This window comes from Alligator sinensis, unplaced genomic scaffold (assembly GCF_000455745.1).
Source record: "Alligator sinensis unplaced genomic scaffold, ASM45574v1 scaffold4_1, whole genome shotgun sequence".
Classification (NCBI taxonomy): domain Eukaryota; kingdom Metazoa; phylum Chordata; order Crocodylia; family Alligatoridae; genus Alligator; species Alligator sinensis.
The window spans coordinates 3662204-3675590 of NW_005841887.1; the positions used below are offsets into that span (position 1 = coordinate 3662204).

The 13387-nt window shown below is 45.0% G+C and overlaps 1 protein-coding gene across 1 annotated transcript in view; it reads right to left on the minus strand.

The window, feature by feature from the left end:
* Window positions 1-13387, minus strand: part of LOC102371879 (TGF-beta receptor type-2-like) — a 55046-nt gene that overhangs the window by 24316 nt on the left and 17343 nt on the right. Inside the window, 1 exon segment of the mRNA XM_014517025.2 lies at window positions 3317-3467. Coding sequence (XP_014372511.1) covers window positions 3317-3467 — 151 coding nt within the window.

Below are 13387 nucleotides of genomic sequence, written 5' to 3' on the forward strand. Positions count from 1 at the left end.
TTTTCTGCTACTTTGTCCTACTGATATCAAACCAGATGCCTTTGTCCTATATTTTCCTCCGCAAACTTCCACCAGTCTGACATGAAGGTGTCTGGTTTCATATCAGTAGGACAGAGTAGCAGAAACTTGGGCTGTTCACTATAAAACCAGATGAATGGCCACCCTAGGGGTTGACTGAGTGGCACCCTATCTTGAACTCAGTTTCTCATGCCTCTCTCTTCCCAGCACCAGCTTCAAAGACCCAGCTCATCCCAGCATGATGGGACAGGTGCTTCTGGGTTGGGCATGTGGCAGGGAGGGCATGAGCTTTGAGTATGGGAGTTGCTCCTCTGCTTCTGGGAAGAGACTGATGGACAGAGCCAAAAAGTGAGATCCCTTTAAGACCAGGACCTTCCAAGCCAAAAGAAGTAAAGACCTAGGGAAGGAGGGTGATGAGAGGCAGCTAGCATCAAGCTGTGGACCCACCCCTATTAGAGACTGAGAGACTCCTGTGCTAGCCTGACCCAGCAGGGTCAAGTGGCCAACAAAGGGGAATGGCTAGTGGGTATAAAGGCTGGTTTCTGACAGTGGGCATGGGGGATGGAAGCCCAACTGCGGAGCCAGGAACAACCACCTTCGCAAGGGAGAGGGACAATACCCCAGCAGCAAGAAAGCAGGGTCCCGAACAGATGGGGAGTGGACCTGAGCAGGTGGGGATCCTGGCTGTGGTAAGAGGGATATTTTTTTTTTCCTTTTTAAGCCCAGATGGGCGATGTTTTATGTTATGGACTTTAGGACCCAGAGTGGAAACACAATTCTGTTCACCTGATAACTGGGACTGAAAGAAGACAGCTAGCAGAGACGGTAATGCCTTAACCCAGCTCTTTTCCCCTTGGTGGAATGAGGCAGCCTCTCAGATTCATTTAAACACCAAGGCATGGCAGGCGAGGAAAAAAGGGGGGAGTATGGGACCAGCAATGGACCGAACCCCGGAGTCACCAGCCAGTGCTGCCCTGTAACCATGTCCTCACAGGCAAACTTATGAGCATGTGGCACGTGGAGCGTGTGGCAGGGTGAGTGCAGGGAGGGGGGTTGGATCTGGCTCCAGCCCTGTCCAGAGCAGGCTGAGATCATAGTATACATTACCATGAGACTGCTTGGAACATGTTCTAACTTTTAATACAACATGGTAATGCTTACTACAATCTAAATCAAATGCGTGCTAAGTGTCCTGTCCAACAAGGCCCTGGCGTGAGGTAGAATACTAGGGAAGATGAGAGAGTTTGTAGCTGATAGATCTCATACTATTAACAGACAGAAGTAAAAGCCTATGCTGTGGAAATAAGGGTGTTTTGGTTTGTTAACCAAACCAAAAAATACTGATATAAACCCAACATGAATATTTCTCATATTGAAATAAAAAAATGAACAGGTCAGTTTTTGATAAAAGCCTTTTGTTCAATGGTTCCATTTTGGGCCTGTTTGGCAAAAGCAAAGCAATAAAGAGTTGGACTTGGTCAGTGTGCAGGACATTAGATCCCTTTGTATCTCAATGGTTAGGTCAGGGTTTGAGAGACTTTCTGCTGCATAGGAGTCTTGAACCCAGAATCCTAAGGTAGTGCCCTGTTGTCCTGTTGTAGGGCAAAGGGTAGCAACCTACAGCCTGCAGAGCAGATCTGGCTCATAGACGTGGAGTCGAACCTGCATTCAGTGGCGGTAGGCTTCAACAGCAGTTGCTCTTGTCATGCCGCAGCTGACAAGGTGGCAGGGATGGGCTCTCTCCTTGTGCTGCCACAGAGTGAAGGAGCAATGGTGGTGGTGGCCAGATCCTAACACCCCTGACCCAAGCTGAGTCATTCTGGCCCACAACCTGAAAACAACCACCCCTGAGGCAAGGTATTTGCGGGAAGATGGCTCTTTCCTCCATTAAAGTTGTTCAACTTGAATATTCACTGGAGCAAGATCTGAAACCTGGATGTGCTAGATGAGAGCCCCAAATGCCAGACTTTGTAGGGGTTGGATATGATGGTCCAGGATATGCAAGAGGTAAGAATTATTGTGGGTGTTATGTTTTATTGGACCAACTGCATACTTGGTTTAGACTGAGGCAAGCTTGTGAACATAATGCAGGTTACCTCAAGAAGAATATATTGATTCGAATTGTCTCAGTCTATACCAACCATGCAGTTGGTCCAATTAAAAAAAATCCAGGCTTTGTAGGATCATTCTTTCTCTTTGGCCCAATATGCATTATTTAATGCGAAGTAGAATTGTTCCAGCAAGGAAAACTAAGTGGCTCTCCAAAATGAGGAATCGCCTATAACCTGGTGACTGAGCATTTTCCCGAGAGGTGGGAGACCTGGGTTCTAGTCTCCGTGGGCAGGTTCCTGGTTTAGCATCTTAACCACTAGACTATTAGATATGGGGGTAAGAGTTCCTTTGTCTTATGAAATGAAGCCAGAAAGGATTTTTAGCTGACACCATTGGTGAATTTGTGTTTAGTTTTGAGTAGACCGGAGTGCCTTTTGATGAATAAACTATTTGCTGAGAGATGGGGGAAAAAATTGCTCTGTCCTAATAAAGACTGTGTGGGATTTGTCTTAGTCCACTCGTTCCTGTGGAACTGCAACCTTCCTGCCCAGGCCTCTGTCCTCCTATACAGAGAGTGGAAGGAGGTGGTGCAGGTTCTCCAGTTGAATGACATTCATTCCCTGCATGTTAAAGTGCTTCTTATGTGAAGTGCGGTGTGTATTCATATATCTCTACCATATGGAACTCATGACCATGTGGTCTGACATCAAGGCTTTTTTGGCATGAGTTTGTGGTGATTGCATTATTTCCAAGTGGTAAGCTATGAATAATTACTTCGGGTCTTCCAAAGTGTACAAGAACTTCTCCCAAGCTGAAGAGTGTGATAAATTAGGCCCTGAGTAAGGATTTGAGAATCCAGCTTCTTATTGCTCAGTAGAGTCTGTTTGCTGGGTTGTATACATAGGAACTTTGTTTGGGTAAGGATGCAGGATTTAGCTCAATTTATGGAGTAAAATGTCATTTTTCAGCTGTCTGGTTGGTCTAATAAAAGATATCGCCTCTAGCATGCTGACTGCATGTCACATATTGTGCCCTCGAATGAACATCTGAAAGGGCTGTAGTGCAAACAATAATTTTGATTGCAATGGATGAGCTGGGGAGAAGGGTGAGGAAGATAATTTACTGAGAATGATCCATGTGTGCATTTATATAAAAGCACATCATTTCACACTCGCTTCTGTTCTCTACATAAATTAAAGACATGCTACTATAGTACCAATTGCGCTACAATAGGAGGATCACTTACCATATAGCCACACAGATTTCATATGGATTCTCACAGTAGGAGTTCAAATTGCAGTTGCTGTAGCATACCTTGTCTTCGCACACCGGGATTGTGTAGTCGCACCACTTACACAAGTTGGTCTTCAAATTCCTTCGTGTCCAGGCATAACATGCTGGAGGAAAAAAAGAAAAAGAATTGAAGTGGAGCCATGTAAACTTTTAAGTGGATGATGGATTTTCTGTGTCAGTCTTGTCTTAGGTCTTAGTTTGCCTATGATCAATAATGGACCCAGCATTTTCTGGGATTTGCAGAACCTGCAGTCTGCTGCAGGGGTCTGAGCGGGCTCAGTTGTTTGTAAGTGCATTTATTTATCATTTCTACCTAAGGGGACTTTTTACCATCTTGTACCATCTACACTTTTCCCAGAGCCTGACGAAGGGACTTTGATCCCAAAAGCTTGCAGAAAAGGACAATTTTCTTGCCATTTTCCAGTTGGTCTAATAAAAGGTATCATTTTGGAACCAAGAGTTCTAGTTTTTGTATGTCTTTATTTATCATCTTCACTTGCTGAACTCTTCTGTCAAATGTGTTTTGTATTATGCCACAGTTCACAGAGAGCAGATGTAGCTATGTAAGCACCAAGGAAGCAAGAGAGGTCATTTCACAGCTTGAAAATTCACAAAGACCTATTTTTGTCTCCTTTAAATTTCCCATACTGCTCACTGTCAGAAAGGAAACATTTCCTTCTTTTCATGGACTTAACCTTCATATGTCTGAATACATGAGGAGGCCTTAAGAAGTAAAATATTGGGTCAGTCTCTGCAAATGCTTCTCTCTACTGGTCTTCTGAGAAAAAGGGGACAATTTCACTAGTCCGAGGCTCAGCTCCTTTTCCTTTGTATACTGTGTTCTGATTATAAGTCTCTCTTTTCCGCTTTGACTTGTATGCCGGGCCCCTACTGTTTCCACTCTTGCATTGACCAAAAGTGTTTTTTGTGCATCCAATAACGATATCAAATTGGAATATTTTTCAGTGCAGTTTTTATTTTAGTTTTTTTGCAGTGCATTTAACCCTTTGGATCCTACCCTTTGTTATTTGATTCTCGGCTTCGGAGAAGGCAATAGCTAGTCAAGGTCTTTTATGTATAGTGATCAACTTTTATGTTCAGGGAAAATGCTGCTTGTCCTAAAACTGAAACTGAACACGTTGGGAGTTAACTGGTGTGTAGGATTGACTTTCAGTGAAAACGTGATATTCAGCGAGTTTGTCCAGCTTGTGAAATGTCAGCCTGAGCTCTGCTCTTATGGGGCACTGTCTCCACTGGATCAGGCATTAAACTGGACACGAAGAGACCTGGATTCAATTCCTGGCTGTGTCACGGATATGGTGTTAGACTATAGGTTATGGGTATGGTTATACATATTACTAGAGTGGTCAGTAGCAGTCTAACCAGAGTAGCACAGTGTAGCGTGGGCTTGAAAACTCAACTGAGAAGCAGAGTAAATTAATTTGTGTTCTTATGGCAGCTCCACTACCAGCACCCAAGAGGGCTAGTTTAAAGCTTTTTATGTATCCCTGCGTGCACAAGGGATGTACAGAGGTGTTTCTTTAGTTAGGGCCTATTCCACCCCTCCCGCGGAAACAGTTTCATTTTGGGACAATTAAAGGGCCATGGGGTCAGAGAACAAGTGAATGAGTAAACACGACTAATTGTGGTCAGGGCTCTCGCCTGGAGCAGATGCAAGAAGACACAAAGATGCACTAATCAGAGGGGTTGTCTCTACTGCCTCTGTGCCAAATCTGGGAGTGCAGCCAACTAGCCTGGCTTGCCCATTCCTCCCTCTTTCGTGCCCACTGAATCCTGCAAATGAAGCAATATAGCTACTGTCAAGTATCTCTGAGCACAAGCCAATAAGCAGGCTCGAGAACAGTGCATTGTCCCATTTATGAGACCTGACTTGTACAGAGGGGGAGTGAAAGGCCGGGGTGCATTCCTCAGAGGCCCCCTTGGGCTCTGCATGGAGGCTGTGAATAGCCGGAGGCCTCGTCTTAATCTATGGACAGGTTTATTGAACAGAACTCAAAACACAAGGGCTTGATTTACTGCTATTCCCATATTAACCACCTCTGGATGTCTATAGCAGTTTTGAATGTGGACCAGGAATCATAGCCTTTGTGTGGTGCTGTTTATCTTCAAAGGGCTTCACAGCACCCTAGAAAATAAATAAGCATTATCATCATCCATGTGCCATGGATGGTGAAACTGAGGCATAAAATCAAGTAACCTCTACTCCAAAAGAGGCAGTGCCAGAACCAGCATCAGAACTCGGGAACTCCTGAGTTTTGGTCTCGTGTTCCTTCCTGGAGTCGCGTGTCTTACTCTAGATATTAGCATCTTCACATTTGGCACCCTTGGTGTTTTTGAAGGGAAATGAAAATCTCTGACCATATGTGCTAGACCAGGGGTGGGCAAGATGCAGCCCGTGGGCCAGATGTGGCCTGCCAGGCCATTCTATCCAGACCACAGGGCCCCTAAAAAATTTAGAGAATTAATATTTATCTGCCCCAGCTGCCTGTCATGCGGCCTTCGATGGCTTGCCAAAACTCAGTAAGCAGCCCTCCGCCCAAAATAATTGCCCACCCCTGTGCTAAACCATTCTCTCATCCGTAAAAGAAGAGTGAAAGGACAAATATGATTCTAAAAGTTACATCAGTGACAGGTAGGCAGGCAGGCAGACAGACACCAATGCAAACTCTTGGTGTTAAATATTCACATTCAGATACTTCAGACTGCGCCACGCTGCTGCCCCCCTGGACCTCACCTTCTCAACATGCTCTGTCTGTGCATAAGACTGACTTGGCCAAAGTAGTTTGCAGAATTTAGGCCTCTGATTACTATAATGCATGTTTAACAAGAGAATATTGTCCTGGGGCCTATGGAGAAGCTTGCAATTCAGCAGTTATTTGTTCTCCAAAATGAAGAGTTTGATGCAAATATCAACCTCTTTCAAAAAGTTAATGAGCTGCTGGAAACGAGATCCAGGAGATTATTTTGCAAAGAGTCAAAACTCTTTGGAAAGAGTTTTTTGTTTTAAACTAGGTTCAACATGTGATTCCATGATCTGCTCTATAAGGAGTAGGTTATGGAACACCCTTTCTCTTTTAATAAGTAAAAATAAGTGTCAGAAACCCACTAAAAGTCTCTTTAGAACTTCGTGTCCTTGAACCGCTAGCTTGTAGGCACAGTTTAACTGCCACATCACTCATCTTTGTCCTAATTAGACCCAGATGAACACTTTCAATATTAATACTCAGATGATTTAATAAAGCTGCACAAGCAGTAAAAGTAACAATACACTTCCATAAAGGGGTTCCAGATGTTGCCAAGGCAAATGCTAAACATCAAAATACAAACTTCAAAAAAAAAAAAAAAATTAAACATCAAAAAACAAACTTCAAAAAAAAAAAAAAAAGCTGGATAAGCAAAACTTGGAACAAACTATAAACTAATTAAATGTGGGTTGAGTTTTCCAAAAATAAATTGAAGCCATAAGGACATGATGTGATCCAATAACTAGTACAGTTAGTCAAAAGGCCTGTGCAACAACAGTTCAGAAGGGTGGCTTGAAGTCACCAGTAGGTGGGTTGCTTTGGGCTTCGTGCCTGATCAGTAGAAATGGTTGGTCTATCCTGTGTGAGAAGACAATCAGGTTTTCTGTATCTGTTGCTGTGAATCTAGGGAGGTTCTAGGATGAATTAGAGCTGCCTTCTGTGCATCTGAAGGAAGAAATGAACCACAGCAAAATCTTTGGGTATCCCTTCCTGCACCATAGCCAAGAACCGTTTAGGTGTGCTTTCCAACTGTCTTGGCAGCATCCCTCTTCTCTCTGTGCTCTTGAGACCAGGAGGGACCCTGAGCTACCACATACTGTCCCTTGTTTTCTGTATGCCATGCGTCATGTTGTCCTCCTACTATAGCGATCTAGAACAGCTCTCCCAGCCATTTGCTGCACCAGTTCTGTCCATCTCAATTAACAGCAGACAGATCTCAGCCTCTGCAACATGAGGCTCAGTGAGTAATCCCATCATGGTGGAGTGAAGTGGTGAGATACCGCAGTGACGGTCACAGCCTAAGAATCTGAATGGAACAAATAATACTCACTAGAGAAAGAGTATGTGTCACGGCATATCCCCAAGAGGTCCTGTATGACAAGCTCCATAGAGTACAGCTTCAATATAATAAACCCCTGCTTTGAACAATCCCAACAGCAGGAACTGTTTGGGGTTGGGTTTTTTCCATTGCTATGATGCAACAAATTGACTAACCCTATTATAACAAGTACCCATTTTTAATTAATTTTTCTCCTGGCCTCAGAGGGATTCATTATAAGGAGGTTATACTGTATAATGAGATCTGTGTGCTGGATCTTCTGCAGCGCCACATGTTCTATTGTCCTCAAGCATTGAATATCCATAAGCAATTCGGAAGAGTTGCCAGGAGTCCGTGGTACATTGCAGACATGCTAGAGAAGCAAAAGACATGTCCCAGCCAAAAAGGTGATATGAGCTATGCCGTCCATTTTGGGGAGAGGTGGAAGGGGCAGCCTCTCTTCTCCTGCATGCCCTCTCACATGCCACTCTACAACCGCCAAACAGCCAAGAAACCGAGAGAGAGATGCCCAGCAGATCTGTCCTTCCCTCCCCCAGAAAGCTTCAAAAGCGCCTGATCCACAGCCCCAGCTCAAACCCATCTCTATACCAAGTTAAGACTATTTTAACTTTTGAATTTAAAAGTTGCACTTGAGTTACTTGGACTGTGAAAGGCAGAAGTGCAATGCTTAATATGTAAACTCTCAGTGTCCTTTGGGTATTTGTGTAACATGAATAATGACATATTTTACAGATTCATAGATGCTAGGGCCGGAAGGGACCTCAATAGATCATTGAGTCCGACCCCCTGCCTAGGCAGGAAAGAGCACTGGTCTTGCAATACTTGAAGCAAGCAATTGGACACCAAAAATGCTGAGGAGTTATAAAGGACCCTTCGAAGCACTGCAAGGCAGAACTTGGTTTGTGCTACTTAAGTGCCCGCATTTGAAAGTGGAGGGTGCTTTCTTTGTTCATGTTTGGCCCTTGTTTAGTGATGTCAAATGCTGTGTAGGCAAGGCGACTCCCTGTTAAAGATGCTTCTGAAGCAACTCGCACGTGTTGCTTATTGTGCCATGTATTATTGTGGCAGTCATTACCACCTGGTGTGTTTTTTCCTAATCCACCTGCCTGAAACTATTCTGTGAGTAACTGAAACGCACAGCTAAGATGTCTTGCTTGGGGTCAGCCCCCAGTAAGTTGGGGACATTAAGCCACAGGCGAAGGAGAGATTTGGGCAAGTTTAAGGACATTTGGATCATATAGAGCTGGTGTGTAGCCTTCCTGATACATCTCAACTGCCTCGTACTTTCTGGTGAACTTGCACAGATCTGGGCTCAGGGCAATGCTTTAGATTTGGATTTCATCCCTGGCTAAGGATGCAGTACAAAATAACAGAGCTGCTTGTAAAAGTATTATGAGAATTAAACTGTTCTATTCTGATTATATGCAGCACGTGTTTCTCTCAAGACTAAAAGCAGCAGCAATGCCTATAGGCTCTAGTTTCCCTATGACCCATGGGATGACCCTAGAAACCTTTCCTATCAGCAGGTTGATCCATAGCTGCATTTCCTATGTGCAGCAATGACCAGTGTCAGAGATCGGATACTGGACTGGATCCAGCCTGATTTCCAGGTTCCTGGTGCCCAGTTAGATGTTGAGGTTTTATGGCCTGAAAGGACTCTGAACATTTAATCTGACCTACTGCAACAAGACAGCCTACAGGATGTCCTTGAATTGATTCCCACTTGAACCCGAGCATATATTTTAGAAAGACATCACATCTCCATTGCAAATGTCCCAGTGATGGACACTCACAGCTGATGAGTTTTTTGCAATGTCTAATTACTCTTGCTGTTAAAAATATTCACCTTATTTTTAGTCTGAATTTAATTATCTTCATAGTCCTTAAATCGTGTTATAGATTTGGTTGCTAAACTGAAGAGACCTCTCTAATAATGTACATACTCTATATTTTCACCAAGATATCCAGGATATTGGATCCAAATTTCTGGAGCTGGAAGAGACGGAGTAGCAAATTTGCCAAGTTACTCCATGAAGCACAAAGCACATGCGCTATTAGACTCGGTGCTGCGTTGTTCCGTATTTAGTTCAGAAGACGGAGGGCAGGACTCAGATACATAGGCTCACGTTGCCCTGTATAATAAACTGCTGCGCTTGGGCTCGTTGTGTGTGTAAAGGCTGGAATGAGTCCATAATGTTTCCTGGTGAATAAAAGAAATGGTTGAATTTGATTGCATGAGACAGCAGTGCTTGCCAATGCCAAGAAAGATGTGCAGTATGCATTTTTTAGCCTACTTGGAGCCTGTTCAAAGCTAGGGTGGCAATGGATTTATTTTACCATTTACCTTTTATTGATAAAAATATCTAATTTAAATTCAAATATTATGTAAATACTACTTCGTCCTGCTACCAAAGAAACTCGAATACGCAAGGAGCATAGCAGGGAGGTTCCCAAGTCTGCTTTAGGTGTTTCAGTTCAACATAACAGTTCAACTTTATTGCAAACTTCTGTACAATAGGAATAGAGGAGATCTGCAGAATAGCACATTTATCTCTGAGAGAGGTGGTAAATCTAGGACAATTGCTGTGCTTTGCCTCGGGTGTGATGGGTCAGACGGTGAAGTTTCATGTGACAAACATGGGGGTACGCTGTCGCAACACACTTTGCCGCATCTGTGCTAGCTTTTGTGCTCAGTACCCAAGCGACCCACATAATGGCACCAATTAGCAGAGACAAGGACTTGGCCTTGTGGGTGGCGAATTGGCTGGAGGGTCGCACCCAGAGAGTCGTGGTGGATGGGTCGGTTTTGACCTGGAAGGGTGTGGGAAGTGGGGTCCCGCAGGGTTTGGTCCTTGGACCGATACTCTTTAATGTCTTCATCAGTGACTTGGACAAGGGAGTGAAATGTACTCTGTCCAAGTTTGCAGATGACACAAAGCTATGGGGAGATGTGGACACGCCGGAGGTCAGGGAACAGCTGCAAGCAGATCTGGACAGGTTGGACAAGTGGGCAGAAAACAACAGAATGCAGTTCAACAAGGAGAAATGCAAAGTGCTGCACCTAGGGAGGAAAAATGTCCAGCACACCTACAGCCTAGGGAATGACCTGCTGGGTGGCACAGAAGTGGAAAGGGATCTCGGAGTCCTAGTGGACTCCAAGATGAACATGAGTCGTTAGTGTGACGAAGCCATCAAAAAAGCCAATGGCACTTTATCGTGCATCAGCAGATGCATGACGAATAGGTCCAAGGAGGTGATACTTCCCCTCTATCGGGAGCTGGTCAGACCACAGTTGGAGTACTGCGTGCAATTCTGGGCGCCGCACTTCAAGAGGGATGCGGATAACCTGGAGAGGGTCCAGAGAAGGGCCACTCGTATGGTTAAGGGCCTACAGACCAAGCCCTACGAGGAGAGACTAGAGAAACTGGATCTATTCAGCCTCCGCAAGAGAAGGTTGAGAGGCGACCTTGTGGCTGCCTATAAGTTCATCACGGGGGCACAGAAGGGAACTGGTGAGTATTTATTCACCAAGGCGCCCCCGGGGGTTACAAGAAATAATGGCCACAAGCTAGCAGAGAGCAGATTTAGATTGGACATTAGGAAGAACTTCTTCACAGTTCGAGTGGCCAAACTCTTTCCTGCTTATGCAGGGGGTCAGACTCGATGATCTATTGAGGTCCCTTCTGACCCTAACATCTATGAATCTATGAATGGCACCAATTAGCAGAGACAAGGACTTGGCCCAGAGGGAGAAGCCAGGATTTTTTTTCAGTTCTCTTGGACTTTATTTAACGTATTTGTTCTCCAGGTCCAGGATCCCAGAAATCAGTTAAGACCGTTCTAACCTATCTATGATATTCCCTTAGTTTGACTGTCAACATATCACATTTGATCTTACTGCAGCTCACTTAGGCCATCCCAAGTCCAGGATTGTTTTTGCCTGTTTTTGCTTAAAATGTCCTACCTTATAAATCTTTCCCTGTTTCCCTAGGGAAAGTGTTCCACGGTTAGTTTTCCCTCCTTTTTAATCTAAATGTTCCAATTCTGAATCCCAGCCTGCTCTTCCTACTCCTACCCTCTTTACCACCCTACGCAATAATTTCCTTCTCTGAATATTGATGCTGTTGGAACACTAGCCATCTTCCCAGGGCTGTCATTTAGCTAGCTGCACCTGTTGAAAACTAGATCCTACAAAACCCCTATCCCATGAATAAACTCCTGTGGCTCTCGTATGAGAGAGGAATGCCTGATGTTCAGTTTGGCTCTTTTGGAAGCTCCCACTTCACCAGAAAAGCTGTCTTTTCTTTCCTGACCTCCCACCAGCTTGTCCACAGCTTCCTGGTGCCTGCGACTGCATTTAACCTTCAAAGGGCCAGTCTCGCCAGAGAGCCGCTGCAGGAGATGAAGGTTTTTTTGCAGCACCGTTGTACTGATAATTATTTTCCGTATTGTGCTACCTCTTATTTTTAAAAACAACAACAGCAGTGACTGACTCATCGATCCTACGGTCTGTGAGTCAGCTTTTATTTCTGGATTCCACCCTTCTGCCCTCGGCAAATGAAATGAATTGTACCCCCCTCCTCCCTCCCCCCACACACGCTGTCTTTCTTTTTCCTATCAAAATAAAGCAATTTCCATACTGCTGATGAAACACAAATGATTTTACTCTGCATGCTCTGGCTTTCATTTTCCGTTTGTATAAACTCTTCAAATGCAGTGACGATAGTTGTAATTTAAGCCTATTTCTTTTCTTTTCTTTTTTTTTTCTTCCAGCCAGCCTTTCTGCAAACCAACAGTGAGGAGTCATTTAGAACGCCAACGTGAGCGTGGAAAATGGAGTAATTAACCTTTTATCCCCTGAATTGTCGTCTTGTGCTGTCTAGCAGTGGGAATTGGGGGGCAACCGTACAGGTAGAATGGGCAGTGGGGTCTGCAGGAGGAAATCCTGAGTGGGGCACAGAAAGAGCATGTCAGCTGGAAGAAGAAGAGGCATATAGGTTTGGGAAACCCCAGTGGTGAATGCTGTGAACAAGGAAACTGGGTCTGCTGAACAGACAGGGAAGATCAATGTGGAACAAGTGAGGCAGAGCGCTTGGTGGCAGTGGAAGTAGGTGAGTGGGGGTGGATGGCGGTTGACTAGTCGTCAGTCCTGTGAGAGGAGAGGAGAGCTGTTGGGTGGCAGGCGGAGAGGGAAGGGAGGTGGCAAGGCACAAGTAGGGAGAGAAGGCATAAGACACCCCCCAACCATTGCGTGCAGGCAGCCCTCTGCCCTCTTGAGCTGAAAGCTGTTTCTTATGCTGCAGAGAGGGCTTAGCAGATTGGTTGCAAATCCGAATCGGGCCAGGTGACTGAAGCAGAAGGTTTGATGGCAAATGCACGCTCCACCCATTCTAGAGACCAGCCACCTCCATAGCAATGCTGCCAGCTCCATTCCTGTCCTGAGAAGATCTCTTGCAGCAAGACTGCAAGACACATGGGTGTGCTCTGATGATAATGCAAGCAAAGCAGGAGCTGGTTTGCAGATTTGGGGGTAGATTCTGGTCCCTGCTGCCTGTAGGCAACTCTGGGAAGACTACCATAAATAAGAGCAGCCTCAAGGCTGCTTTTACTTCTGTCAAGGGCCATTTGAGCTCTACAGCAGCCCAAGATCCAGGCAGCACCACATGGAAAGTTTCTTCTGTTCGTCCTCCTGCAGGGTATGCCTTCTGTTGTGTCCCACCCATGGGCCCGAAGGACATGATGTGCTCCTGGCCTCCTTAGCTCAGAGTATACTATGTGCACACAAAGCATAATGCATCAGGCTAGCCAAACACATCCCTTACAGAGTCTCTGGGGCTCATAAAAGCCTCAAGCTTTTTTGCATAGGTCCTGTCAGCTTGCCAACCACCTCTCATCTCATCTCTGAGTCACGGCACTTCCA